This window comes from Papio anubis, chromosome 6 (genome assembly GCF_008728515.1).
Source record: "Papio anubis isolate 15944 chromosome 6, Panubis1.0, whole genome shotgun sequence".
NCBI classification, from domain to species: Eukaryota; Metazoa; Chordata; class Mammalia; order Primates; family Cercopithecidae; genus Papio; species Papio anubis.
The window spans coordinates 13,782,589-13,810,474 of NC_044981.1; the positions used below are offsets into that span (position 1 = coordinate 13,782,589).

The window sequence follows — 27,886 nt, forward strand, 5'->3', positions numbered from 1 at the left end:
GGTCTGGCTCTGTCACCCAGGCTGGAGTGCACAACCACAGCTCACTGCAGCCTCTACCACCTGGGCTCAAGCCATCCTCCCACCTCAGCCTCCTGAGTAGCTGGGACTACAGGTGTGTGCCACCACATCCAGCTAATTTTTCTATTTTCTGTAGAGACAGGGTTTCACCATGTTGGCCAGGCTGGTCTTGAACTCCAGGGCTCAAGTGACCCACCCGCCTTGGCCTCCCATACTACTGGGATTACAGACAAGGCCAACCGTGCCCGGCCAGGTATTTTTAAAAATTGTGTATTTCTCAGCCAGATGCGGTGGCTCATGCCTCTAGTAGCAGCACTTGGGAGGCTGAGGCAGGAGGATGGCTTCAGCTTAGAAGTTTGAGACCAGCCTGGGCAACATAGTGAGACACCATCTCTACAAAGAATAGAAGAAAATTAGCTGGGTGTGGTGGCGCATGCCCATGGTCCCAGCTGCTCAGGTCCCAGGCTGAGGTAGGAGGATTGCTTGAGCCTGGGAGGTCAAGGCTGCCATGAGCAGTGACTGCACCACTGCACTCCATCCAGCCTAGGCAATGGAGTAGTATCTCATCTCAAAAAAAAAAAAAGAAAAAATTGTCTATTTCTAAAAAGCTGTGTTTAAACCTCATCATTTCCCCTCAAACAAGTAGCTTGTATAAAACTACTCATAACATGAACATGCTAAAGAAATTATTTTGAATGATGAAAATTTATTTTGTACATTATATTAAAATTTATTTTCTATGTATACCCAAATTTTCAAGTATTAGATTTACTTACAAATTCATCAGTGTTATCATTATACAATTGGCTGGAATTAACAGTTGCAATATACTTATTCTAGCTTTTCATATTCAAGTTGAATGATCAGGAAAGTGTATGAGTCACACAGAATTAAATATTTTAGATAGTAAGAATCTTACACTTTATTAGATAATAAAACATAATTGAATATCTGCTTAAGTAACAAAACAGTTAAGAAACTGGGTTATAAGCGAAGGAATGTAAGTGTAAAATGTGTAGAAAGATAAATATTTTCCAAATAAAATTCTAATAAAAGGCTAAACATTCTCAAATATTTTACATACATGAAGAATAAATTATTTCTGGTTAACATGTTTTTGCCTTAGTGCCAAAAAAGCCACAACCAATTTGATGAACTTAAAGTTTTCTAGACATGAATTCTATTATAACATCTCTATATTTGTTTACAATTTTGCAAAATTCTTAGAAGATCACATGTTAGGGTGGGGGAAGATAATTGCTTGCCAATACTGACATGGTTAATTAATAGACAGGCCTGAAAGGAGGAGGCTAGAAGAGGGAAGATTATGTCACTAAGCATAGCTACAAAGGGAAAAGCCACATGGAAGCGGAGACAAAGGCTATCCCGGCACACAGAGGCATGTTTGCTGTGGCTCAGGCTTTCTGTTTCTCAAGTGTTCAGAGACGAATTCCAGCAAGACTTCTGGTTTGAGTCAAGCCTTTCAACTGAGCTGCTTGGCATACTTAACGGAAAAAGCGAGTACATTCAGATTTCGTTTTGCTAGATATTAAGCTAGAAAACTGGATGACAGTAAAACCAATACAGAAACAAAAAGTTGTGTTTCCAGTAAAGAATCGTACACACAAGCAGGTTTTGCTTATTAATGCAGCAGGAGAGCATGGAAATCGGAGTTCAGACTCTTTAGAAAAGATAAAAGGCAGGGGAGGGGAGAGAGGAAAAGGGGGAATGCAGAGGAGCCCTCTAAGAATGACGAGTGATTCGTGCAGGAGAGGGAAATACAGACATTCTGTCCACATGAGGTGCTGCTTCAGGCATTGGACGTCGTTCCCTCCACCTGCACCTAGAAGGATATGTGTTCCGGATCTCGCTATGATTAGTTCCCGCTGTGCTAGACATAGGTTGCTAGCTAGAAGTTTTGCCAGCCATCTTCCCTCTTCCTAGTGCTAATGCCTAATTTCCTAAAGTAATCTGAATCCTTATAAGCCAGGGTAGCTCAGCAGGTTCTATTTACTTATTTATTTCTTTATTTTGAGACAGAGTCTTACTCTGTCACCCAGGCAGATCTCATCTGCGTGCGAGTCTTGCAGTGAGCGTTGCAGTGGTGCAATCTCGGCTCACTGCAACCTCTGCCTCCTGGGTTCATGCGATTCTCCTGCCTCAGCCTCCCAAGAAGCTGGGATTACAGGTGTGTGCCACCACGCCTGGCTAATTTTTATATTTTTAGTAGAGAGAGGGTTTCATCATGTTGGCCAGGCTGGTCTCCAACTCCTGTCCTCAGGTGATCTGCCTCCCTTGGCCTCGCAAAGTGCTGGGATTATAAGCATGAGTCACCGCGCCCAGGCTCAGGAAGTTTTAATATTACGTCTTGTCGGCTCACAGATGCTTGGGCCAGAAGTGGGAAGGGCACACTTGTATTTTGGGCTCAAATGGTTTTCAAATAGAATACATTTGACCAAATAAAGCGAAAACAGTCCTGAACCCTCCTCACTCCAGATATGCATGCAATCCACACCATCAAAACAAGAGTTCACTGTTTCCAAGGCCAAAAAGAGGCTATGCTGTACTGCAGAGAACTCTACAGGAAAATCGAATACCCAAATTAGGTGCCAGAATGATGCAGCCCGCTATCATGAGGAAGAATGACATGTGAGAAAACTTTTAGCAGACGCAAAAATGTCATCGCACCATGTTATTTTAAAAATATTTTATCAGGATACAAGGACACTTCAGTTTTTAACCTACACAAGGTTAGGTAATGTTTACCTTGATACATAATTGCATATGGCCCTTTATGCCAGTCACCTAGGCCTTTGATAATGAGGGCAATTGCTAAGTGTGCAGTCTCTTCTGGGGACTCTTCTCTGAAAGGGGGACAATATATTGATAACGTATTTTATTGATCAGTTAAGAATTTTTGATCTACTTGGAAAAGACTAAATTATAATATTTCACTTCGAAACTGCTATTGCTCTTGCAAAAGTACTTGATTTTCATATCATATGGAGCTCAGAATCTTTGGACTACACAAACATTCTCTAAAAGGGCAATCATTTATATTTTCCAAAGTTTAGACATGATATCCAAAGGACAAAAGGTAACTACGTTTTTACCAATGTGATTGGAACAGTGACAACGAGTAATGTATTCACCAAACTGATCAAAAAATCTGCCTGTGGCTCCTCCACTATACCTGTGTGCATATGTGTGTATGCAGAGAAAGGCAGAAAATGTTCTATCAATGTCATTGTGTCCAAAATGCTTATTCTTGCCCATGTGCCAGTAATTTGAATAAGATGAGAATGGGCCAGGGGCAGTGGCTCATGCCTGTGATCCTAGCACTTTGGGAGGCCAAGGCGGGCGAATCACGAGGTCAGGAGTTAGAGACCAGCCTGGCCAACATGGTGAAACCACGTCTCTACTAAAAATACAAAAATTAGCCAGGCATGGTGGTGGGCACCTGTAATCCCAGCTACTCAGGAGGCTGAGGCAGGAGAATCGCTTGAACCCGGGAAGCGGAGGTTGCAGTGAGCAGAGATCACACCGATGCACTCCAGCCCTGCGACAGTGCGAGACTCCGTCTCAAAAAAAAAAAAAAGAGAAGAGAATGTGCTTTTCCAGAATAACCCCAGTTGTATCTAGAATTTGTTTTCAATATAAAGGTAAGGTAGGTATGAGAATGTTTTTAACACCAGAATTAGTCAATCTAGATTAGGATGCTGGGTGGCATGACCATTCTCAAATTTTGAAAGCCTGAGCTGGTTGTGGGAAGGGGGATATTCATTAATGACGTAAATTTCATTTATGAAATATGTATCCATCATCTAGGTATCTTACACATGGAGAGCTGAGGGCATCCCTTGTATAAAAAGTAAATGAAGACCAGAAGGAAGCAGACGTTGTCCTGCAAACTGAAGCAGAGTTCCATGCTAAGAATCAGCAGGTGTTCTAGGGAGGTAATAACACCAGTGCAGTATTATTACAGTTCGCAGACCATGAAGGAAAGAGGTGGAGAAGAGGGAGGGAGGAGGGAAAATCTTGCACTATAAGAGGTAAAAGAGTCCCCATTACAATTGCAATGCTTCATTAGACAGCTGATTTTTCTGGCTGGAAGGCACATTAAAAATAACCCTAACAATAACTTACCAAGACAATGGAAATCAAAAGAAAAGAAGGTAGAAGTACAGCTGTCTTATTAACATAACAACCACCTACAGCTGAAACAATACTCTGGTACAGGGACTACCTCATGTTAGAGACTGGGTATTTAGATAAAGAGGATCTGGTGCTCTTGGTTTAGCTTCCGTGATTTTCCAGCACTTATTAAAGCCACTGTACCCTGAACATGGAGACCCTCAAATCCTCTATATGCCAAAGATTTAAGTCGTAGAGAATTACACCAATGTTTGCTGTTGGTGTGAACCACAGGCGTGACCAAGCTCCCTGGTCTGGCTGAGTGGAGTCTTCCATGCACTGTGCGCCGCTCAGTGAGAAAGTCAACTAAGCGGAAAGGAGATAAGGAATGGCTATGGAATACCTGACTTCTTTATCTTGGTTAAGTGTCCATAATTCACTGTAGCCTCCACCTCCCAGGTTCAAGTGATTCTCCTGCCTTAGCCTCCCAAGTAGCTGGGATTACAGGGGCGTGCCACCACACCCAGCTAATTTTTGCATTTTTAGTAGAGACGGGTTTCACCATGTTGGCCAGGCTGGTCTTGAACTCCTGACCTCAGGTGATCCACTCGCCTCGGCCTCCCAAAGTGCTGGGATTACAGGCGTAAGCCATCGTGCCTGGCCAACAGTCTGGTATTCTTAAGGCAAAACAGTAGAAATCTCTTTAAATAGACGCTTTATTAGATCCACAGGCGATAAAATCCCAGAGCTACTGTTAGGCATGTAAATATAGACCCTGTAAGAAAAAAACAATTGAGAGTACTATTAGTTCTATTAAGTTACTTGAGGGAACATCTTTTTTTAAGAAAATACACACTTATTCACTTATTTACTAAGAAAACCTAGAAACTTAGATTGCTCACTGATGTGCCATATTCCGTGAAACACCTGCCTACTGAAAAACAAATCCCATATCCCTTATTTTATTTTCTTGTTTTAGAATCGCGGTCTCATCTGGCACCCAGGTGGTGTGTACCATGAAATGGTGTGATTACAGCTCACTGCGCCTCAAACTCCTGGGCTCAAGCGATCCTCCTGCCTCAGCCTCCCAAGAAGCTGAAGCTACAGGCGGATGACACCATGCCTGGCTAAATTGTTTTGTAGAGACTAGGTCTCACTGTGTTGCCTAGGCTAAGAAAACTTTTCAATAAACGTTTCAAATCACAAAAATTCCGTGGTCACAAGGTCTACGTATATGCACGATATAGACAGGGACCCACAATTTAATATAAAGAACAACACTTCACTGTTAAATACTGCTGTGACCTTAAAATATTTCATTAATTCAAGATGCTAAATCTGACTTGAAATAATGGTTAATTTGGGTGCAGGGGTGGTACATGAATGTTCATTCTCTCTTTTGGATCAAAAATCTCGAAAGTAACTCCTTAAAAGGAGTGTCGCCAATTGAAGCAGAAAGATTACAACTGAAACACCTTCCATTTTATCCATAAAATATTTCCTGTCTTGAATCTCATTAAAATCCCTAATAACTATACTTCGATTACAGTATCTTATCAAATTTCCAATTCTATCAATTATAAAGTACACAATTACTTTATTTACTACTAAGAAAGAAAAAGTGCCAATTAAAGTATGATACTTCATCTATTGGAAACTGTAAGATGCTTTCCAATTTCAGAGATGTTAAAATATTTCAGAAAGTGTTGGAATCAATGAAACACAGTATCTGTCAATGACTTATTTTATAAATTTATTTTCTTTTCCGGTTGATTTAAATAGATATAAAATAGCTTACCTGCTAAATATTTAATATTATCAAGCTTGTGTGACTCAAGCATGGTTTTGAGGCCAGCAACCTCAGTTTCGATCTTCCTATCTGTCTGGGTAAGGGCCCGATCTTGCTGGGCATGCTTTTAAAATGAAGAGAGTCACAGTGTTAGACCACAGCATGTCCCCTCTGTTCACCATCCTATAGCTCATTCCCAATGGGGCGTAGTCACAGGGAAACCTGGGTAAGACTACAGAGGCCTGGGCTTTAGTCTCAGTGCGAAGATCCTAATGCTACACTGCATTCGTCAGGACCCTTAACCTCTCTAGGCCTTAGTTTTCTTTTATTTGAAAAAATGAAAACAGAACAAAATGAAACAACCAAACCAGTGGCCCTGCCTTTACCTGGACTGTTTAGAGAATCAAATGCGATAATCTATGTGAAAAAGCATTTGTAAGCTCTAGGTTGCTATATAAATGATGTGGCATTCATTATGAGGCCAGTCTGTTCTCAAAGGCAACAGCTACGGCTCATCCTTCTAAATCCTCCTTAGTCAAAGATACACAGTAAACTCAAAAATGTTTTCAAGAAATGGAGTCTTAGATAATGTAAAAGTGGCAGTGCTTGTCTTGAGCTATTTCTAGTCATATTTTAAAAAAACTTTCTTCTTCCATGTTCAAATATCAAGTGTTTCATTGCTATGAGGCTTGGTTACCCAGGGCCAATTTGTGTCCTTCCCCAAATACAATACAGTTAAACTGGATACATAATCAACCCTCAAAGGCAGTGGGTTTGGGCGACCTTATAGGGGGTTGTATAACTGCATTAATGCATAAAAACCGTGGGAATACTTCACTAATATTTCTAGAGCAACGGAATCTACCAATTCAGGCAGAGAAAGAAAGAAATAAATGCCTGGATGAGTAGAAAATTATTCCAGAGAAATATCCCAGGATTCTGGAATTCTCTCATGAAAGCCTCTTGGCTGTTTCAGAGGCCCCAGGTTCCGTACAGCATGGAAAAGGAGTAACATATGCTATAAATTAAAAATAGAATAAGACTTCTCCATTCCTCACTATTCTTCAATTAGTGAGATTTAAACTTTCTTAGTAAAACTTTCGTTCAGAAAAACAAACTTTCAAGCAGGGTGTGGTGGTGCGCACCTGTGGTCCCAGCTACTCTAGAGGCTGAGGTGAAGGAGGGTGCAGTGGAGCTGAGACTGCATCACTGCACTCCAGCCTGGGTGACAGAGCGAGACCCCATCTCAAAAAAAAAAAGAAGAAAAGAAAAGGAAACTTTCATTAAGAAAGTTAAATCTTTCATAGGATAACTATCTTCCATTAAGATAACCAAATATTTTGTGAAGTGCAAAAAAATCCTGTGGCATTCCACTTCTGCATATATACCCAAAAGAACTGAAAGCAGGGGTCCCAACAGACATCTGTGCACCCATGCCCACTGCAGCACTATTCACAAAAGTCAACAGGTGGAAGCAACACAAGTGCCCTTGACAGATGAATAAAGAAAATGTGGTATATACATATAATGGAATACTAATCAGCATTAAAAAGGAAGAAAGTCCTGTCATTGCAACAACATGGATGAACCTTCAGGACATTGTGTTAAGTGAAATAAGCCAGCCACAAAAAGACAAACACTATGGTTCTATTTATATGAGGCATGTAGAATAGTCAAATTCATAGACAGTAGAAAGGAGGTTGCCAGGGGTTGGAAAAGGGAATGTATAAAGGGTGCAGAGTTTCAATTTTGCAAAATAAAGAGTTCTGTGATAGACAGTGGCGATGGTTGCCCCAAAATGTGAATGTACTTAATACCACTGAACTGTACACTTAAAAATGGTTAAGATCATAATTTTTATGTTGTGTGTATTTTAGCACAATGTAAAAAATTCCCATGACAGTAAACCTGCATATAAGTTCCTATTATCATTACAAACAACCATGCATGGGATGAAGCAAAGATGAATACAATGATAAAGAAAAATCAAAGCCTCATTTCTTACCAATGCCACTATTTCTGTTCGCAATTCCAGCAGCTTCTTTTCGTTCAATGAATACTGAAATAAACACGTAACATGGGTCAGATTCTGATCTACTCCTCTCTCTTCTCCTTCTCTGGTGCCTTAAATATTCTGGTCTCAGTAACTCCTAGAATATGTAACACCAGAAAGTCAACTCTGGGATGAAGTAGCCTACCTGCCTCTTTATATCTGTTATTTGAAGTTTCTTTTTTTTCTTTTTTTTTTTTTCATAGAGATGGGGTTTTGCCATATTGCCCAGGCTGGTCTCAAACTTCCACGCTTGAGTAATCTGCCCACCTCGGCCTCCTAAGGTGCTGGGATTATAGGCATGATCTACCATGCTGGCTAAAGTTTCTTATGTATACTTACTCATTCCTCCAATATCTGGATTTCCTTAGTCACCTATCACTTCTCCCTGCATCTTTCCTGTGACGGCTTTTGGTCCCTCCCACTGTTGTAGCAGCAGTCTCTGGGGACCAGTTTCCACGGATGCTGAGTCATATGGTTTTTGGTTTTAAGATGATTGAAAATGGAGACTCAACTCAATTTAGGAGCTATCCCATCATAACTAGTAGCAAAACAAGTCACTACTTGAGTCTCAACAAAAGACAGGAAAAGTATGAAGCTGGGGAAAAAACAGCGGCAAGGATTATTATTCTATGACAAAGACATTGTGCTGTGATTATAAAACACAATGTAAATACATTAATACACTAACTCACCACATGTTGGGGTTTTTTTGTTTGTTTTTTTGTTTTGAGATGGAGTCTCACTCTATTGCCCAGGCTGCAGTGCAGCGGCTTGATCTTGGCTCCCTGCAACCTCTGCCTCCCGGGTTCAAGCAATTCTGCCTTAGCCTCCTGCACATGTTGGTTTTAATAATTAAAAAAACCCACTTGGGCATAGTCATAATCCAGTGTTACTAAAGGAACTAATTCTACCCAGAGTTAAAGTATCTCACCTTTGGTTATTAATGTCAGTGAAAAGATTTACTGCAGTTTTGGACACGATAAGATTGAAATCAGACTTATCTCCTTAGTAGTGGGCAACAGGATTTAATTGAGCAAATGACAATGAGTAATTTAAATGAAGACTTTTAAGACCTACATTAACCTTGTTATACAGAGAAAAAGTTAATGCTTTGAAATATATAGAAACTTTCTAGCTGTAAAATGTTCTCCTGGGACTACTGGGAACTTAGAAGTAAAAAAAAAATAAGAGAGAGAGAGAGAAAAACAAAACCAAACACAAAACCCCCAAACCCTAAGGCAAGGAGTAGGTTGTAAAACCAAGAACAAGGCTCTTTAAACCTCAGGGTTTCAGACCAGGAGAGCCCTATGCATCAGATCACCACTAGAGGGCGGCGTGGAACAAGATTTTGTGCATCACTAAACCTGTCTTCATTAACTCAACATCGACTCACCCACAAAAGAAAAGCCTAAATCTTGATGCTGCCATGGTTTTAAAAATAACATCTATGTAGCTATATGTCCCCATGCCCAAAAACTTTATATGCCATACTGCTTTTGGAACTGGCTGTAAACATCATAGTTAATTTTCAATTTAATATTTAACATTATAACTTTACCAAAAGAATGAGAGCCAAAAAACTCATCTTCACCAATGCATGTAACAAACACACTCACTTTATAATTTACTACTACCTTGTGCTTCAGAGTAATCTAAGTTTATAATTACCAAGAACAACCTCCCAGTTAGGGTACTAAATCACATAAATTCACTGGCTTGATGGGAACTAAGCTATGAGGATGCAAAGGCAAAAGGATGATACAGCGGACTTTGAGGACTGGGGGGAAAGGGTGGGAGGTGGGTGAGGGGCAAAAGACTACACACTGGGTACAGTGTACACTGCTAGGGTGATGGGGCCACCAAAATCTCAGAAATCACCTCTAAATAACTTCTTCATGTAACCAAACACCACCTATTCCCCCAAAACCTATTGAAATTAAAATAATAATAATGAAACACTAAAAAAAGACTATAAGAACAATTCATAGTCACCGTTACTGTTCAAATATACCATGAAGACACTTTTGTGTCATGTAGAAAAAGTTACTGTCATGATGGATAGGATTTAATTGAAACTCTGTGCATTGGTTGCTTCCTGGAGATTAAGGTCAATATCGTCATTCCAGATAAAATAATTACATGTAAATTATATTTATCAGCATAGTTAACTAGTAAATTCAAGTAACATAAAATCAGGTTAAGTATTTTGAGTGCTGTATTATCAAATCTGCAAAATATTGTAAGCTTTACTTTTCTTATTTTATAAGAACACTGAATGGATCTACTCTATATATCTAATAATTTAAAAATATGAGTATTTGAAGAATGAAATTTTTTTTGAGACAGGGTCTTGCTCTGTCACCCAGGCTGGAGTGCGGTGGTGTGATCTCAGCTCACCGCAATCTCTGCCTCCTGGGTTCGAATGATTGTTCTGCCTCAGTCTCCTGAGTAGCTGAGACTACAGGCAACTGCCATCAAGCCGGGCTAATTTTTGTATTTTTGGTAAAGATAGGGTTTCACCACGTTGGCCAGGCTGGCCTCAAACTCCTGACCTCAGGTGATCCACCCACCTCGGCCTCCCAAAGTGCTGGGATTACAGGTGTGAGCCACCATGCCCGGCAGAAATTTTTTCATTTTGGTTAAAAGACAAAAACTATAATTGTGAAAAAATTTTCTGGAAAATTTTTGTTTGCTGGATGATGTCACGGACTTAAAATGAGTAAAATCTAAATGTTACATGATTGAAAAATGTACATATGTATCAGCCTAGTTATGTTATTAAAATGACTCCACGTAAAATTTTTTAAAAATTCACTGGCTTTCATCTACATTCATGCCCTGTATTTCCTGATGTCCTTTATGTCGTTTTTCCCAGGTTGGTTAGCTACATGCAGTCATTTTCCTACATCAAGTGAATCTGGTTTTTCTTGAGTACACAACCCATAAAGACAAAGATAACCAAAAGAGTTTCTCCTCTTCTGGACAGCAGTGACATGCTATAGCCATTAACTATTTTAGTAATACTAGGTGATTTAATCTTTATGGGTGGAGATGTTGTTGTAAGACTAGAAAGACAGGTAACACAGCCGCCTTAATAATTGTTTTGTATAACGAAGCTCGGATTAACTCTTGAAATCCAGTGGCAGTTCCAAAATACAAGTAGGTTACTTTTTTGAGTTGCAGTATTAGCTTCATTTATTATTACAGCACATTTTAATTAAAAGCAAATTGTCAAAAATGTGAAGACAACAAACAGTTGTGAGTACTCAGTTTCTGCATGTGTATTCAGTTTTGTGTTGCTGCAAGATGCTCTCTGTCCTATTTCTCATTATGCAGTGAATAAAAAAGGCACCCGATATTACCAAATTCAAATAAAGTCCGAGCAAAAAGCCAGCTGAAGATTCAGACAGGGTTAAAAATCACTAGAGGCAACCTGACACATATCTTTATTAAAACACACTTAGGCCGGGCTCGGTGGCTCACTCCAGTAATCCCAGCACTTTGGGAGGACAAGGTGGGCAGATCACTTGAGGTTAGGAGTTTGAGACCAGCCTGGCCAACATGGTGAAACCCTGTCTCTACTAAAAATATAAAAACTAGCCGGGCGGGGTGGTGGTGCCTGTAATCCCAGCTACTCGGGAGGCTGAGGCAGGAGAATTGCTTGAATCCAGGAGACAGAGGCTTCAGTGGGCTGACATGGTGCCACTGCACTCCAGCCTCAGCAACAGAGTAAGACTCCGTCTCAAAAACACCAAAAACAAAACAAAACAAAACAAAATACCCTCACGAACTTCTCACTGCATTTAAAATACAACATAGAATTTTTTTTTTTTTTGAGACTGAGTTTTGCTCTTGTCGCCCAGGCTAGAGAGCAGTGGCATGATCTCAGCTCACTGCAACCTCTGCTTCCTGGGTTCAAGAGGTTCTCCTGCCTCAGCCTCCTGAGTAGCTGGGATTACAGGTGCCCGCCACTATGCCCGGCTAATTTTTTGTATTTTTAGTAGAGACAGGGTTTCACCATGTTGGGCAGGCAGGCTGGTCTCGAACTCCTGACCTCAGGTAATCTGCCCATCTTGGCCTCCCAAAGTGCTGGGATTACAGGCGTGAGCCACCGCGCCCAGCCAGAAATGTTTTAATCTTGAATTCCAGTGTATAATTTAATATTACTTAATATTAATAATTTACTATTATTCAAGCCTGAGATAATCAACTTAACTTTTCCAAGATCAAGACCTATGAAGATTTAAGTCAGTATTAAATAGATCAAGATTGCATTTAATTTCTTTATGAATGTCTATGTAACACATATGCATAATTTCTGAAACAAAGATTCAAATTGACTAATTTGACTAGGATTTTAATTTTAATGTTACTTTTGAAAGCATCAAATTTACATCTAAATCCAAAATGAATATAATGGAGAAAATACAGCCTAACACTGATAAACAGATATTTAACAGTACCTATGACATGTATATAAACTTAGGCTTAACCAAGCATTCCACTCCAAAAATAAATTAATTCATAATGTATTTTTAGTAAAGGAACGTACCAATTCTTTTACTCTGCTCTTTTCTAGGTTGAAGTCTAATTTGGTATCTGTTCGGACTTTGATCATTTCATCCTAAAAGGAAGGCAAACAACAAAGAAGGAGAAATCCAAAGTAAGAAACCCAAACTCTCTGAGGACGTGATGGCGGGACCACTGCCCCCACTGTCCCTATCCTAGGGGAGGCAGCCCAGGGAAGGACAGAGCCAGGGGCTTCCAGAGAAATGGACCTAAGCCTCCTGGCATCAGGGAACTCTGGCCAAGCCACACCTGGAGCCCATCCCAGGACTTCCCAGTTAGACACAAATAACCCCCTTCTATGCTTATGCCAGTCTAGAGTGGGTTGTTGATGCCTTTTTTTTTTTTGAGATGGAGTCTTGCTCTGTCATCCAGGCTGGAGTGCAATGGCATGATCTCCGCTCACTGTAACTTCTGCCTCCTGGGTTCAAGCAATTCTCCTGCATCAGCCTCCCAAGTAGCTGGGATTACAGGCGCATGCCACCACGCCCTGCTAATTTTTATATTTTTAGTAGAGATGGGGTTTCACCATGTTGGTCAGGCTGGTGTCGAACACCTGACCTTGTGGTCCACCCACCTAGGCCTCCGAAAGTGCTGGATTACTGGCGTGAGCCTTCGCGCCCAGCCTGTTGCTGCTTTTAACCTCAAGACTCCTCATACAATCTCTGAATGGAACTTATGAATAAAGCTGATCTTAAACAACTTTGGAAAGCAAAGATGGACTCAAAGCAGCCAAATATTAAAATCTGGTTTACACAGAGCCTTTTCTCTGATACACATCAAAGTCTTTTTTTTCTTTAACATCTATGTTTTTGCTATTTAAAAAAACATCAAATAGCTGGCACAGTAAGCATTTAAAAATCACGTGTGTTTCTCTAAAGACAGTCTAAGAGAATTTAAGGGTTCCTTCCATGTAGCTACTTTAGAAAAACTTTGACTTAAAAATGACTTAATTCCTCCTAGAACGCAATTTTTTTTTCTTTTCTTTTTTTTTTTTTTTTTTGAGACAGAGTTTCGTTCTTGTTGCCAAGGCTGGAGTGCAATGGCGCAATCTTGGCTCACTGCAACCTCCACTTCCCGGGTTCAAGTGATTCTTCTGCCTCAGTCTCCCAAGTAGCTGGGATTACAGGCGCCCGCCACCATGCCCAGCTAATTTTTGTATTTTTAGTAGAGACAGGGTTTCACTATGTTGGCCAAGACCTCAGGTGATCCACTCGCCTCGGCCTCCCAAAGTGCTGGGATTACAGGCATTAGCCACCGTGCCCAGCCACAATTTTCTTAATGAATATGGTTACACACAACAATAATTCATTCATTGGCTGTATTCTTAGCTAAATCTTCCAATGTGTACTTTTGAGGCATATTACACAAACATTTCACATAGAACTAAGTTTCAAAAATATCCATTTCTAATATTATACTTATTAATAAGTTTATATAATTACAAACAAGCCAACAAACAGGAAAGTGAATCTTACCATTACTTGTTGTTTTAACTGATGTAGTTCGAGTTTTATTTTCTAAAAACACATTAAAAAAATAAGTCTTTAGAAAGAACAACATAAAATGCAGTAATCAACAAATATTATAATATGTATTTATGCACAAGTTCTTCAAGTTTTTCCTCCATTCAGAACACCGTATTGATTGCAGAATGGCATTACAACACATGTATCCTGAAATAAGTCTGAATTCATATTGAAGGCTACGTAAAGTTAACTCAGTTGTGTTTGGCACACACATTTGCCTTCAGTGACCCTGCTTTATTTAGTATCTCCTTCAGTTTATCTTTTAACCAATTCTACCCTCAATTAACTGATTTCAAGGACAACCTAGAGAATCTGAAACTTTACCACTTTACTTTTTGCTAGAAGGTTTCTTACAAAGCTAGGGTCAACAGGCAATAAATGGCCTTCCCTATGGGACTTTAAAAATGACTGAAAATAAAAGATGCAGCGAGAGCACTTATTTACATGCTGATCCCATATGCTGTATTTAAAGGAATGCAAGAGATATTCTGCAGCAGCAATTATTCAAAATAACCAAAAACTGGAAATAATTCTAATTTACATTACAATAGAATGATGGGGGCATATTCACGTAAGACTACAGACAATGAAAAAAATGATCTCTTGCTACAGGACACACAGCATGATACCATCAAATGGTTCTAGAATAGGCGAAACTAGTCAATGGTGTTATCAGCCAGGACAGAGTTTCCTCTGCGGCAGGGGCAACTGAGAGGCATGAGAAGGACTTCTGGGACACTGGTCAAGTTTTCCTGCTCGATCTGACTGGAAATACACACTGTTTGAAAATTCACTGAGATGTACACTTATGTGAAGTCTTTTATGTGTATATATTTTATCTCAATGTCTTAATATAATCAACTTTCTAAGTGTGAGTGGCTGTTTTACCTCATTTTCTGCTCTGAGGGCTGAAAATTCACTCTTCTCCAAAATAATCATATCCTTTTTCACATTCGCAATCTGAGACATTATTTGCTGAAAAGTGATTTCCTAGGAAAAGAAAAACAAAACACATAATCTAGTCTACCCTAAAAAGTCCACTTCCTATCATCTCCATGTGCTATCTTCTCATTGAGAAACCAGGAGAATGTGGACACAAGAAGAGGTTCAGTAAGGTCATCCTTTATTCCAAAACGGGAAAAGGAAAAGGAAAAAACCCCCCACATATCCAGCCAGGCAAGGTGGCTCACACCTGTAATCCCAATACTTTGGGACGCCAAGGCAGGAGGATTGCTTGAGCCAAGGAGTTCGAGACCAGCCTAAGCAACATGGTGAAACCCATCTCTACAAAAAGTACAAAAATTAGCCAGTTGTAGCAGTGCACACCTGTAGTCCCAGCTACTTGGGAGGATTGTTTGAACCGAGGAGGTCAAGGCTGCAGTGAGCTGAGACTGCACCACTGCACTCCAGCCTGGGTGAAAGAGTGAGACCCTGTCTCAAAAAGAAAACACAAAACACACAAAAAAAGACAAAAACCACATATCTGGTTATCGTTACCAAGTGAATCACAGCTAAAAGGGTGGTGATCTGAAGACTTGAGAACATGATGCTACAATACTGTAATTCAGGCCATGTCTCCATTTATTAAAGTATATTTCACTGGAATAATTTTGAACAGTGAGCTTTCAAGCATAACAATTCTACAACCGTTGACTAAATAGCTCTGAGTAAGTATTTTTTATGCCACTGTAATCTGTTGCCTCTTCATCATGGTAAAAGTTACTATATACTTTTCAACTGGGTATTATCTAAAAAATTACATTCAAACATTACTACAAACAATACCCCATCCTCACAGTCCTAATGTGCTAAGCCACCCGACAAGGCTAACCTGCTGCATCTTGGTGACCATATCTTTGTAGACGACGTCCATGTTGGCTTCCAGGATCTTGACCAGTGCAGACACAATGATTTCTGCTTGTTGAGTAGCAAACCCTAAGCAAGTACACAGGCAAAAAAAATCATGCTCAGAGTTACAAAAGCCCACAGCAAATGCACACATTCATGTGAATGTCCGAATCCAGGAGCAGGGGTACAGCACAGTGTGGTAGGAGGCAGGGAGGAGGGCCGGGCCACCAACTACCACGTGCTGGTCACTCAGAGCAAGCACGAAACATAAGCTGGCTTCCCCAGGTACCAGTGGCTTTGCTGACTGATTTGTAAGTCCTTCCTAGCTATCAAAAGTCATGTTTTCAGAAACTATTTAATGACATAGACAATGCCGGCAAGTCAATGTCAAGTGAAAAAAGGCAAGACTCAAAATTACAGATGCATTTCTTGTTTTTATAATTTAACAAAGATTCATTGTGATTTTTGTTTTCTTCTTCATGTTTCTCTGCATTATGTAGATGTTCTATGGTGGACAATATTTCTTTAATTTTGTAATGTGTACGTTATTAAAAAATAATTTCCTTAAATAGGAAAGCTCAGCTGTTTTATGTCTAGCATAAGGCAGTCAAATCATTGACTATATAGTCCTCTAGCTGTTGGCTAACTTAATGTTAAAAGACAAAATCCGTTCTTTCATTTTTCCTGCACAATTCTCTTCAGTAACTAGTCTGGGGGACCCAAAGTGGAAAAAATATGTTCTTTGGTAGTCAATATATGATACTGAATTGAATGATAGAGGATTCAATGCAGTACTTGTTTTTTTTGTTTTTGTTTTTGTTTTTTTTGAGACAGAGTTTTGCTCTTGTTGCCCAGGCTGGAGTGCAAAGGCATGATCTCAGCTCACAGCAACCTCCACCTGCCAGGTTCAAGACATTCTCCTGCCTCAGCCTCTGGAGTAGCTGGAATTACAGGCATGTGCCACCATGCCCAGCTAATTTTGTATTTTCATTAGAGATGAGGTTTCTCCATGTTGGTCAGGCTGTTCTCGAACTCCCGACCTCAGGTGATCCGCCCGCCTTGGCCTCCCAAAGTGCTGGGATTACAGGTGTGAGCCACCACGCCTGGCCAGTACTTGGTACTGTTTTTAAAAACGTTGGATAGTAACTCATATTTCACATAAATTCTAATTAAATGCTTAAAACTGAGTGCCTGGGAAACAGTTCTATTAAATGCTTCTAGCTATAAGAATTTCAGAAGAATCTATTGATTCCTGTAATTAATTGTGTATTAGAATAAAGTAGTACTTAATTAATGGAATTTGTTTGGATGAGATGAAGCATCGGACTATAATGAACAAAAAAACCAAAGACACAGATTTAAAGGAGAAGGAAAAAACCTCCAAAGACCTATTGCCATCACTTTCATCAAAATCCTTTAATTTTTCAACATGTGCGTTGTGCACATGTCTAGGAAAAAAAAAATAAAAGGTTACCCACCAAAATGTTAACATTGTTTAGCTCTGAATCTGTTTTCTTTTTTCTAGTCTGTCTTCCTAGTTTTTAAAAACTCAACCTAAACTTTTGCATATTTTAAAGCTTTATTAAGAAGAGTTCACTGGCTGGGTGTGGTGGCTCACGCCTGTAATCCTAACACTTTGGGAGGCCAAGGCAGGAGGACCTTTGAGCCCAGGAGTTTAAAAAACCAGCATGGGCAACATAGTGAGATCCCATCTCCATTTTAATGTAAATAAAATTTAAAAAATTTTTTAATTTAAAAAAAAAAAAGAGTTCATGTTTAAACATAATTAGTTTTGGCGGCTGGACACAGTGGTTCATGCCTGTAATCCCAGCACTTTGGGAGGCCAAGGAGGGTGGATCACTTGAGGTCAGGAGTTTGAGACTAGCCTGGCCTACATGGTGAAACCCCGTCTCTACTAAAAATACAGAAAAATTATGCAGGTGTGGTGGTGTAAGCTCGTAATCCCAGTAACTCAGGAGGACGAGGTGGGAGGATCGCTTGAAACCAGGAGGCGGGGGTTGCAGTAGGCACGACTGCACCACTGCATGTCCAGCCTGGGCGAAAGAGTGAGACTCTGTCTCAAAAAAAAAGAAAAAGGAAAAGAAAAATAAAGGTAGAAAGAGAACTTATGTTGATTGTAAAACAAACTCTAACCACTTGTGGGAGGAGAAAGGGATAAGAAAAAGTGGAAATCTGAAAACCTACTGAGTTATGAGGCAGAAATTAATTTTTTGTAGACACGAGGGAATAGGACAGAACCAGGGTCAGTGAGATCACAGGCATATGAGAAATTCTGTTAATCTGAAGACACAGGTCTGGATAAAGAAAGGGTAGAATATGCCTTAAAAAGTCCTTCCTGGCCTCCTACTCAGCCAGTCATCTCAGACACCCGCCCCACTCATCCATGTTGGATTGAATAGCCCCTCCACACCACGTACTGCAGTGCGGTCCTCACACCACAGTCTTGAAAGATGCAAATAATCATGGGTTAAGGTTTAAAATCAAGAAAATTAGGAAGACTTCTGCTTATCAATTTTGTTTGTTTGTTTGTTTGTTTTGTTTTGGTACAGACAGGCTCTCACTATGTTACACAGACTGGCCTTGAACTGAACTCATGGGCTCAAGCGATCCTCCCGCCTCAGCCTCCTAAAGTGCTGAGATTACAGGCATGAGCCACCTCGCCTGGCCTTATCAGAGTAACTTTACATGCTCCCCTCTCACTTCTACTTTTCTCTTTTAAATTCTGAACTGAAAGAAGTTTTGGTGAAAAAAAGCCTACTGTTTGACAGGAAAAGTTAAAATTATTACACAGCATATGACAGTTTTTCCAAAGTTCAGTCATGCATATTATCTTGTTTAATATTCAAAAAGATCTTTGGAATTCTTATTACACTCATACTACAGATGGGCAAATAGAAACACAGAAGAGGAGAAAGGCTTCCTAAGCTATGCAACCAGAAGTCTGCAGAGTTAGGCTCGAGCCCAGAGCCGCTCTCTCCCACAAAGCACAGAATAATTCATTCCATCCCTTTGTCTTAGGCATGTAAAGCACTTCTACAGAGAATAGCTTTTCTGACACAAACATGTATAACTGGACAAATAACTATACAATGAAGTAAAAACACAGGGAAATTTATTTCACAAGCATAATTTACACTATTTTGAAATTCTGATTTTTGAGAATGTGTCACCATATAGAGAATTATAATCAGTGTATTTGTCTAAATATGATTTAGTACGAGAATCTTCCCTACATTCTAAGTCTAAAGTGCATTTTCAATGAACGCCATATATACCAGAGCAATCTTTTACCTTAACAGCAATAAGGGAGAATGTTAGCCTGATTATTAAAAAGAAAAAAGAGGACCAGGCGCGGTGGCTCACGCCTGTAATCCCAGCACTTTGGGAGGCTGAGGCGGGTGGCTCACAAGGTCAGGAGTTCGAGACCAGCCTGGCCGACATGGTGAAACCCCAACTCTACTAAAAATACAAAAATCAGCTGGGCATGGAGGCACTTGCCTGTAATCCCAGCTACTCAGGAGACTGAGGCAGGAGAATCGCTTGAACCCAGGAGACAGAGGTTGCAGTGAGCCGAGATTGTGCCATTGCACTCCAGCCTAGGTGACATGGCAAGACTCCGTCTCAAAAAAAAAGGAGAAAAAAGAAAAAAGAACAGTAAGTTGAAATTATCAAGAACTGCTACTTGAGAACATTTCCATTTCACAGGATTTTAAAAAGCACACAAGATGCACAGTAATAAAACTATCACTTCTGTGCTTCAGACACGGTTGTCATAGGAATCATTCCTCAGCTTTGCTGACTTGTGTCTAAATTTTTACCTATAACACTGTACTTCCATGGTGATGTTACAGAAACACACTTCGCTTTGACAAAGAGACAACGTGTGAGAAAAGTCTCCAGTGTATTGATGAAACAAAAATGTCCTCAAGCAAAAAATGAGGACTTAAAAAATGGAGATTAATTAAAAGATTACCCATAGGCTTGAAAGTCAAAGAGATATAAAAATCAGCCAGACGTGGTGGGTGGTGGTATGTGCCTGTAGTCCCAGCAACTCGGGAGGCTGAGGTAGGAGGATGACTTGAGCCTGGGAGGTAGGTTACAGTGGGCCAAGATTGCGCCACTGCAATCCAGCCTGGGTAACGGAGCCAGACCCTGTCTCTAAATAAATTAATTAATTAAATTAAATACAAATAAAAAATAAAAGTCAAAGAGAAGTATGAGAAACTAAATGAAACCATAAGAGAAGTCATAATTTAAAGTGTTTTTCTAAGGCACTAAATGACAAATGAGAGAGGATTACCATTGTCTTCCAGTAAGCACACTAAGGCATGAGTGTCAAAGTAGAGCCTCCTACTCCCAGAAGAGGTGAAATCTCTCCTTCTGCGCTCCAGCTGCAGGTGTCCAGCAGACAGGCTTAGCTCTAGGGTAGAAAGGACAGTAAGCTCAAAACAGACTTAACGCAAAACAGAAGCAACTCAGCATCCTGAGAAAATAAGGTATACCCCAAAGCCTACCTGGTATTTTATAACAGCTTCACTGAGATATACCATTCACCCAATTTCAAGCATACAATTCCATAGGTTTTGGCACAGAGTTGTGCAAGCATCCCACAATCAAATTTAGAATATTTTTTTACTCTCAAGACAAACTGTACCCCTTAGCTGTCACCTTCCAATTCCCCCAGCCCTTCTCCACTGCCCCCAACCATACCCAGGACAAGCACTGGTCTATTTGCTGTCTCTTCTGTTTATCTACTCTGGAGATGTCACAGAAACTGAATCATATAATATAGATAGTCTTTTGTGACTGGCTTCTTAGCATGTTTTCAAGGGTCATCCATGTTGTAGCACGTCAGTACTTTCATTTCTTTGTATAGTTGAATACTCCTCCACTGTATAGCTATATTAAATTTTGTTTATCCATTTATCAGTTGAAGGATGCTTGGGTTGTTTCTACTTCTTAGCTATTATGAATTAGATGGACGTTGTGTATTCAATGATCTTGAATGTATACTTAGGAGTAGAATTGCTGGATCATATGATAACTCTATGTTTGTTTCAGCAGCCGCCAGACTGTTTTCCAAAGCAGCTGTACCATTTTACACCCCCTCTAGCAGCACACATGGGTCCCAACTTCTCCCCATCCTCACTAATCCTTGCTATTATCTGGGTTTTTAAAAAATTATAGTTATCCTATTGGGCGTCAAGTGGTATCTCACTGTGGTTTTAATTAGCATTTCCCTGATGACTAATGATGTTGAGCATCTTTTTATGGGCTTGCTGGCCATTTGGATATCTTCTTTGGAGAAATGTGTATTCAAGTCAGCTATGGTTTGAACGTGTTCCCCAAAGTTTATGTGTTGAAAACTTAATCCCCAACACACCAGTGTTGAGAGGTGGGTCCTTTAAGATGTGATTAGGCTATCGGGAGGGCTCTGTTCATGAATGGATTAATGCTGCTATCTCAGGGGTAGGTTTCTGATAAAAGAATGAGTTTCCCACCCTTCCCTGATATGTGTGCTGTTCTGCCTTCCGCCACGTTATGAAGCAGCAAGAAGGGCCTGGCCAGATGTGGGCCCCTCAATCTTCAACTTCCTAGCCTCCAGAACTGCAAGAAATGTATCTGTTTTTTTTTTTTTTTTTATAAATTACCAGTCTGTGTTATTCCCTTACAGCAGCACAGAACAGACTAAGGCAAAGTCCTTTGCCCATTTTTAATAGGGTTGTCTTCGTATTACTGAGCTGTAAGAGTTCTTTATATATTCTAGATACAAGCTCCTTATCTGATTATGATTTGAAAACATTTTCTCCCATTCTGTGGGTTGTCTTTTCACTTTTTGATACTGTCTTTTGAAGCACAGAAGTTTACTTTTGATGAAGTCCAACCCATCTGTTTTTCCTTTTGTTGCTTGTGCTTTTGATAACATATGTACGAAACCACTAAGAAATCCAAGTACATGAAGATTTACACCCATGTCTTCTAAGAGTTTTACAGTTTTAGCTCTTACATTTAGGTCTTTTACTCATTTTGGATTAGCATTTTAAATGGTGTGTGGTAGTGGGTTCAGCTTCATTCTTCTCCATGTGGGTATCTAGTTGTCCCAGCACCATTCCCTCCGCTGAAACGCCTTGTCACTCTTGTTGAAAATCAGTGAGCTGTAAGCATGAGGCCTTGTGTCTGGGCTCTCCACTCTAATGCATTGATCTATATGTTTGTCCTTATGCCAGTGCCACAATTTCTTGATTACTTGTAAGTCTGTTTTAACTTTGACGTCAGAAAGTGTTTGTTTTTGTTGTTGCTCTTGATTTTTTTTTTTAAGAGAGGGTCTTGCTCCATTGCCCAGGCTGGAGTGCAGTGGTGCAATCATAGCTCACTAGAGACTTGACCTCAGCCTCCCAAGGTGTGGGTTTTAAACTTTGTTGTTTGTCAAGGTTGTTTGGTTATTCTTGTTTTCTTGTATTTCCATATGAATTTTAGGATCTGTGTGTCAATTTCTATAAGAAAACCACTTGGGATTTTGATAGGGATGTGTTAAATTTGTAGATCAGTTTGAAAAGTACTGCCACCTTTATATTAAGTATTCAGATCAATGAAAATGGATGTCTTTCCATTTATTTAGGAAAATTATACTTTAATGTACCTTAGACTTTAAGTACATTGCACTTTTTATATGTTGCTGGATTTGGATTGCTAGTATTTTGTTAAGGATTTTCTCATTTTTAATCATAAGAGATATCAGTCAATAGCATTCTTTTCTTGTAATGTCTTTGCAAAAGCCTATCTTTAGAGAGCTATTTTCCAACAATTTTTACATTACCTTTTCTATAAATTTTTGTGCATTTAGCCTAGATCCAATCCATTTTGTAAACTTCTTGTTTGAAGGTACTCATCCAAGGGAGGTGGTATAGTATATGGTTTAGTTTCTTGGCTTTTAGATTTTATGAATTGCTAAAATCTTTTTTTTTAATTGGGCCAAGTGAACTAGTTCATGGTTGTAAATCTAATACGTTTGAGAGGCCAAGGTCGGAAGATCACTTGAGGCCAGGTATTCAAGACCAACCTGGGCAACATTGCAAGACCTCGTCTCCAGAAAAAAAAAAAAAAAAAATTAGCAGAGTGTGGTGGTGTGTGCCTGTAGTCTCAGCTACTCCTAGCTACTTGGGAGGCTGAGGCAGGAGGATGGCTTGAGCTCAGGAGTTTGAGGCTACAGTGAGCTATGATCGCACCACTGTACTGCGGCCTGGGTGACAAACGAAGATCCTGTATCTAAAACAAAAATATTAAAAGGTCGGGCACGGTGGCTCTCGCCTGTAATCCCAACACTTTGGGAGGCTGAGGCAGGTGGATCATGAGGTCAAGAGTTCAAGATCAGCCTGGCCAAGATGGTGAAACCCCGTCTCTACTAAAAATACAAAAATTAGCCATGTGTGGTGGCGGGCACCTGTAATCCCAGCTACTCGGGAGGCTGAGGCAAGAGAATTGCTTGAACCCGAAAGGCGGAGGTTGCAGTGAGCTGAGATTGCACCACTGCACTCCAGTCTGGGTGACAGAGCAAAACTCCATCTCAAAAAAAAAATAAAAATAAAAAATAAAATAAAACATTATTTGAGTTGCCAATTTTTAATTGTCATGAAAGAACATTTAAATATAGCTGCTTACTACTACTATTAAATATTATACTAAAAATGAAATTATGACACCAAAAGAAAAAAAAAAGAACAATCTACAGAACTTCCATTTAATCAACTTAGTATATGAAAATCTTGCTACGTATTTGTCACTACTTTTCAAATTTTGCCATTAACTGGCACCAGTCTGAGGTCTGGTGTTGTAGAAGGCTGGTAGGAGCAAGAAGGGTCACCTGCCAACTCAAAGGTCAAAGGTTTCCCCAGCAGGCCTCTGAATGACCAGAAAGATGCTACAGCTGATCAGCTTCCACTGTCAGTCCTTCGCCCCTGATTACCCTACAATAAAATCGAGAGTAAACAAAAATGTGATGTGAACTGAACCCTACAGATCTGACACTTCGCTGCAGCCTATGGGAGTCGTTCCCAGCCTACTTACAACTTGGGAAGAGGAGAGTAACTGTGGTCATTGTAAGCATCAAGATGAGAGCAAGAGATGCAATAATCCATATGGTATCAAGAACCATTTGCAGACTGACAAAATATAAAGTGCAATGACTTATGTGTGTTTGTATGTGTTTGTTGGTAAAACTGGGCCCTTAGATTCGAAGAACCACTGTGCTATGACACGAGGTCCTTGACCTGGCATACAAAGCCCTTGCTATTTATGACCACACTTATCCTTTCAGCTTTCTTTCTAGCAACCTAAGCTATTCTATTTCCTGCAATTCCATGCTTAAGCACGGCTTGCTCCCCTTTCCCAACTGTTAAACTTTAAGCATTCTTTTTACTTTTCTTCATTAAATTGCCAATTTACTGAGTATACATTATGTTTCAGATGTGGCATTTTCTTTTTTACATTTTATGGTTCTCTCTGCTTCCTCCACCCAGCTAAGGGAGCAACCTTTATTGCTCCCATACCTGTGTTCTCAGTTCAGTACAGATAGCTCATCATAGCACCTAACACCTTATTTCCTCATCTGTATTATCTATTTGCCCAAGCTGCCCAGGAGCAGCCAGTCTTGCTCATTTTTTATCTTTAGCATCTGGCAAAGGGTCTAGCATACAGCAGGCTAGGAATATATATATATGTGTGTGTGTGTGTGTATATATATATATAGTAATTGAACTATAATGACTTCTACAATCTGGATTATGAAACTGTCTAGAGGGAAAATTTGAAATGAATTTCTTTCTCCTCAGTTCTTCCCTTTTCACACAAATAAGCTCACTTAAATCTGGTATCTCTTTTTTAATTTATTTCCAGTCCTGAGACAGAAACTGGCCTCCATGAGAAGAGACCCAGGATGTCTGCCCAACACAGAAGAGACCTAGCTTGAGAAAGTGGGAGTGAATGAATGAAAGCACTTATCTAGGGGACCTCTTAAGGACCACCTCACCTGCCCTAGAACTCTATTGGACTGTCCCATGTGTCAGGGAGCTTGAAAACACCTGAGTCTGGAATGGCTTGTGAAGAGTGACAGGGTTACTCTAGACCCAAATTCCTTGTTTCTAGTAAGAAAATAACCATTCATGTATTTAGAACATAACCTCTTCATCCCCACTCCCACATAAACAAAACAATCACATGACTACTTTGTAACGCCAATTTAGATACTACCGTTTTTTATTGTTGTTCTTTTTCAGAAAGATTGGAACCAGAAACAGCAAGCTTATTTCCAAGAAATCCTGCCTCTGAAAAGTCGACAGAAGGGCTGGCCACTTGCCAGTGGGCACTCCAACCCCTGCTGAGGGAAGGATATGCCCTCTTGCCTTCTGTCAAAGGGCAGTACCTGAGGGCGCCGCCTACTCCTAGAGTCCTCACTGATCATAAGGAAGCAAGTCAACTGAGCTGTGTTAACGAGTAACATGCAATTCCCCTTTCTAGGGACTTTCAGCATATCAAGAGGATATTAAAAACCCACAATTACAATAGAGGCCAAAGTTAGCCTTGGACAGGATGTGGAAACCAAATACAACTTAAGTAGCCCAATTGAGAACCTCAGGTACCAAGCAAACAAGTGGTTGGGAAACGCTCATTAGCTGGTTAATGAGCATACACCCCTCCTTAGCTGTGTCCCTGCTCTGCTTCTGTTTTTATGCGTCCATACTTATTTTTTATGATGACTGAAGAATGAGATCGCTGACACTAAAACAACAGTACCACCTTACGGATTGGTCAGCAAATCCATGAGAAAGAACACTCTCTTTTTGCCCCATACTCTTGTATTGAGAGAAAAACAAATTGGAAATTACTAGCTTGTCAGAAAAAGCACAACAAAGGGCACAACCTAAGACCAAACTCATCTCCGACTCCTAATTCCTGAAGGACAGTGGCACCGAGTTCACTACTCATTGCCCACTCTGTATATACAGTTTCCTTCACTTTATTGCTCTACTAATCAGTTTTTACCCCAGCCAATGATATTCTTAAATTTTAGATATAGTCAACATTTGCTGGGCCTATCTGTTGAATAGGAAAAATGTGTGGTTAGTGATGGCTACTAATGAACATGTATAGACTGCCCAAAGTGATAATTTTGCCAAGTCTGTTGATTATTCGAAATGATTTTTTTCTTTATTCAACAATATGCTATCTAATAAGTTGATCTTGTTTACTTCCCTCATCTCCAGGGCAGTGATCTCTCTCACCTCCTTTTTAAATAGTCATGCACCCCACAACTACCTTTCAGCCCAGGACAGAGGGGCACACACGACAGTGGTCTATGAGACTATAATACATATTTTTACTGTACCTTTTCTATATTTAGATGCGCAAATACGATTGTGTTCAGACTGCCTCTAGTATTCAGTACAGTAACATGCTGTTCAGGTTTATAGCCTAGGAGCACTAGGCTCTACCTGCTAGTCTAGCTGTGTAGTAGGCTGTAGCATCCAGGTTTGTGTAAGCACACCCTACAATATTCACACAAGGAAGAAGTCGCCTAATGACTCATTTCTCAGTAGGCGACTGTCCTGAAGGGATACACGACTCTATTTAATTAAATGCTACCTTCTCAATGAAATCGATTCTGATCACCCTATTTAAATTCACGACTGGAGACCCATTCCACTTCCCAAGCCTTATCCTATAATTTTCCTGTACCATTTATCAAATTATGAATATATAAAATTATGTATAAATTACATATACATTAATTATGAGTACGTATATCCATACACATTTACTGCGTCTCCTCCGCCAGAATTAAGCTCCACAGGGAAAACATTTTGTGGACTGACATATCCCACACATCTGGAAAAGCGCCAGGGACAGGGTAGACGCTAGGACTCCACGAATTAATGATTCCATCAGAATTTGAAATCAAACTGTAAAGCCATCCCTTCATTTCTCAGAGCTTTGCTCCCCAAACATACCCACCCCTTCCCCTTGAGCGGCCAACAGGCTGCGCCCTGCCAAACAGAACGCCTGGAAGGCGGTGCCCAGAAGCAGACCCTAGGAGTGGGCGGGCACCACCTCCCCGCCCCAGCACGCACCTCCCTCCAACTTTAGCGCCCGGGATTCCCAGGAATTCGTCTCTTCTGGGCTAAGCCCCGCCACCGCGGCCGAGCAAGGCGGGCGCGGACCTTCGCCCCACGGTCCGGGCAGATGCCGGTGCCCTTGGCTGACCCGCCTCCGGCCTGCCCGGCCTTTCCTCGGGAAGGCTGTAGCTGAGGTCCCCGCCCCACCCAGCCCCGCGAGACGAGCCCCCTCTCCTTTCCCACCTGGGCCTCACCTCTCCTGCAGGAAACAAGTGCAGGCGCCGGGCCTTTGCACTGGGGAAGGGCGCCGGCGGCAGCGGCGACGCCCGGACCGAGGCCCGGTGGGCACCTCCATGCGCCGCTGCGCCCGGCCGGGGGTGCGGCATACCCGAGGCGCGAGCGCTCCCAGTCCCCGAGCTGCCGGCGCGGGGCTGCGGCGGCCAAGCGCGGGGAGGGCACTAGCAGGAGGAGGAGTAGCGGCGAGGCACGTGACACGCAGCCGCGGGTCGCCGGGGCGCGAGGGCGCAGCGCCCCCAGACCGTCGCAGAGCGCAGAGAGGCAGCGGCGTGCTGAGGTTTCGCTGCCTCCCGGTCTTCCGCTGAGGCCCGCGGGCAAGAACAGAAGCCGCCGATGGCCGGGCAGGCGCTGGGTCCTCTGGCCGCCGACCGAGCCGCAGTCCATCCCCGAGCCCTTCACTGGCCCGGGCGCGCGCTCCTGCCTCTAGCTCGCGGCGCCGGTCACGCGCGGTCCCAGCCCAGAGTCGGACGGCTGGAGCGAGCTTGGGCGGCAGCGCAGGCCCGCCCTTTCCTGCCGGGCGCGC

General features: G+C 41.1%; 1 protein-coding gene across 5 annotated transcripts; it reads right to left on the minus strand.

Moving 5' to 3' along the window:
• Positions 1 to 732: 732 nt before the first annotated feature.
• MCUR1 (mitochondrial calcium uniporter regulator 1) lies at positions 733 to 27,886 on the minus strand. Of its 5 annotated transcripts, none has more exons than XR_002521427.2 (9): positions 27,321 to 27,886; positions 20,259 to 20,378; positions 15,921 to 16,024; positions 14,978 to 15,079; positions 14,039 to 14,080; positions 12,547 to 12,618; positions 7,947 to 8,091; positions 5,951 to 6,065; positions 733 to 4,927 (listed from the first exon to the last, which is right to left on the minus strand). XR_002521427.2 is itself a non-coding variant. In XM_003897075.5 (9 exons), exons 1-9 carry the CDS (start codon positions 27,745 to 27,747, stop codon positions 4,872 to 4,874), a joined length of 1,092 nt encoding a protein of 363 aa, XP_003897124.1. In that variant the 5' UTR covers positions 27,748 to 27,886; the 3' UTR covers positions 734 to 4,871. The 5 variants fall into 5 exon arrangements, 4 of the variants coding, with proteins under 4 accessions (XP_021792707.1, XP_009202730.1, XP_003897124.1 ...); XM_003897075.5 differs by having other exon boundaries at positions 734 to 4,927; positions 7,947 to 8,000; XM_021937015.2 differs by lacking the exon at positions 7,947 to 8,091.

Bases quoted from the DNA above. Each gene is read 5' to 3' on its own strand.
- MCUR1 (XM_003897075.5), bottom strand. From the start codon at position 27,747: ATGGACTGCGGCTCGGTCGGCGGCCAGAGGACCCAGCGCCTGCCCGGC. The intron at 16,025-20,258 runs GTAATCCTCTCT...GTACTTGCTTAG, and splicing joins GTGCTTACTGGAAGACAATG to GGTTTGCTACTCAACAAGCA. The intron at 8,001-12,546 runs GTACGTTCCTTT...TGTTTATTTCAG, and splicing joins AGAGCAGAGTAAAAGAATTG to TATTCATTGAACGAAAAGAA.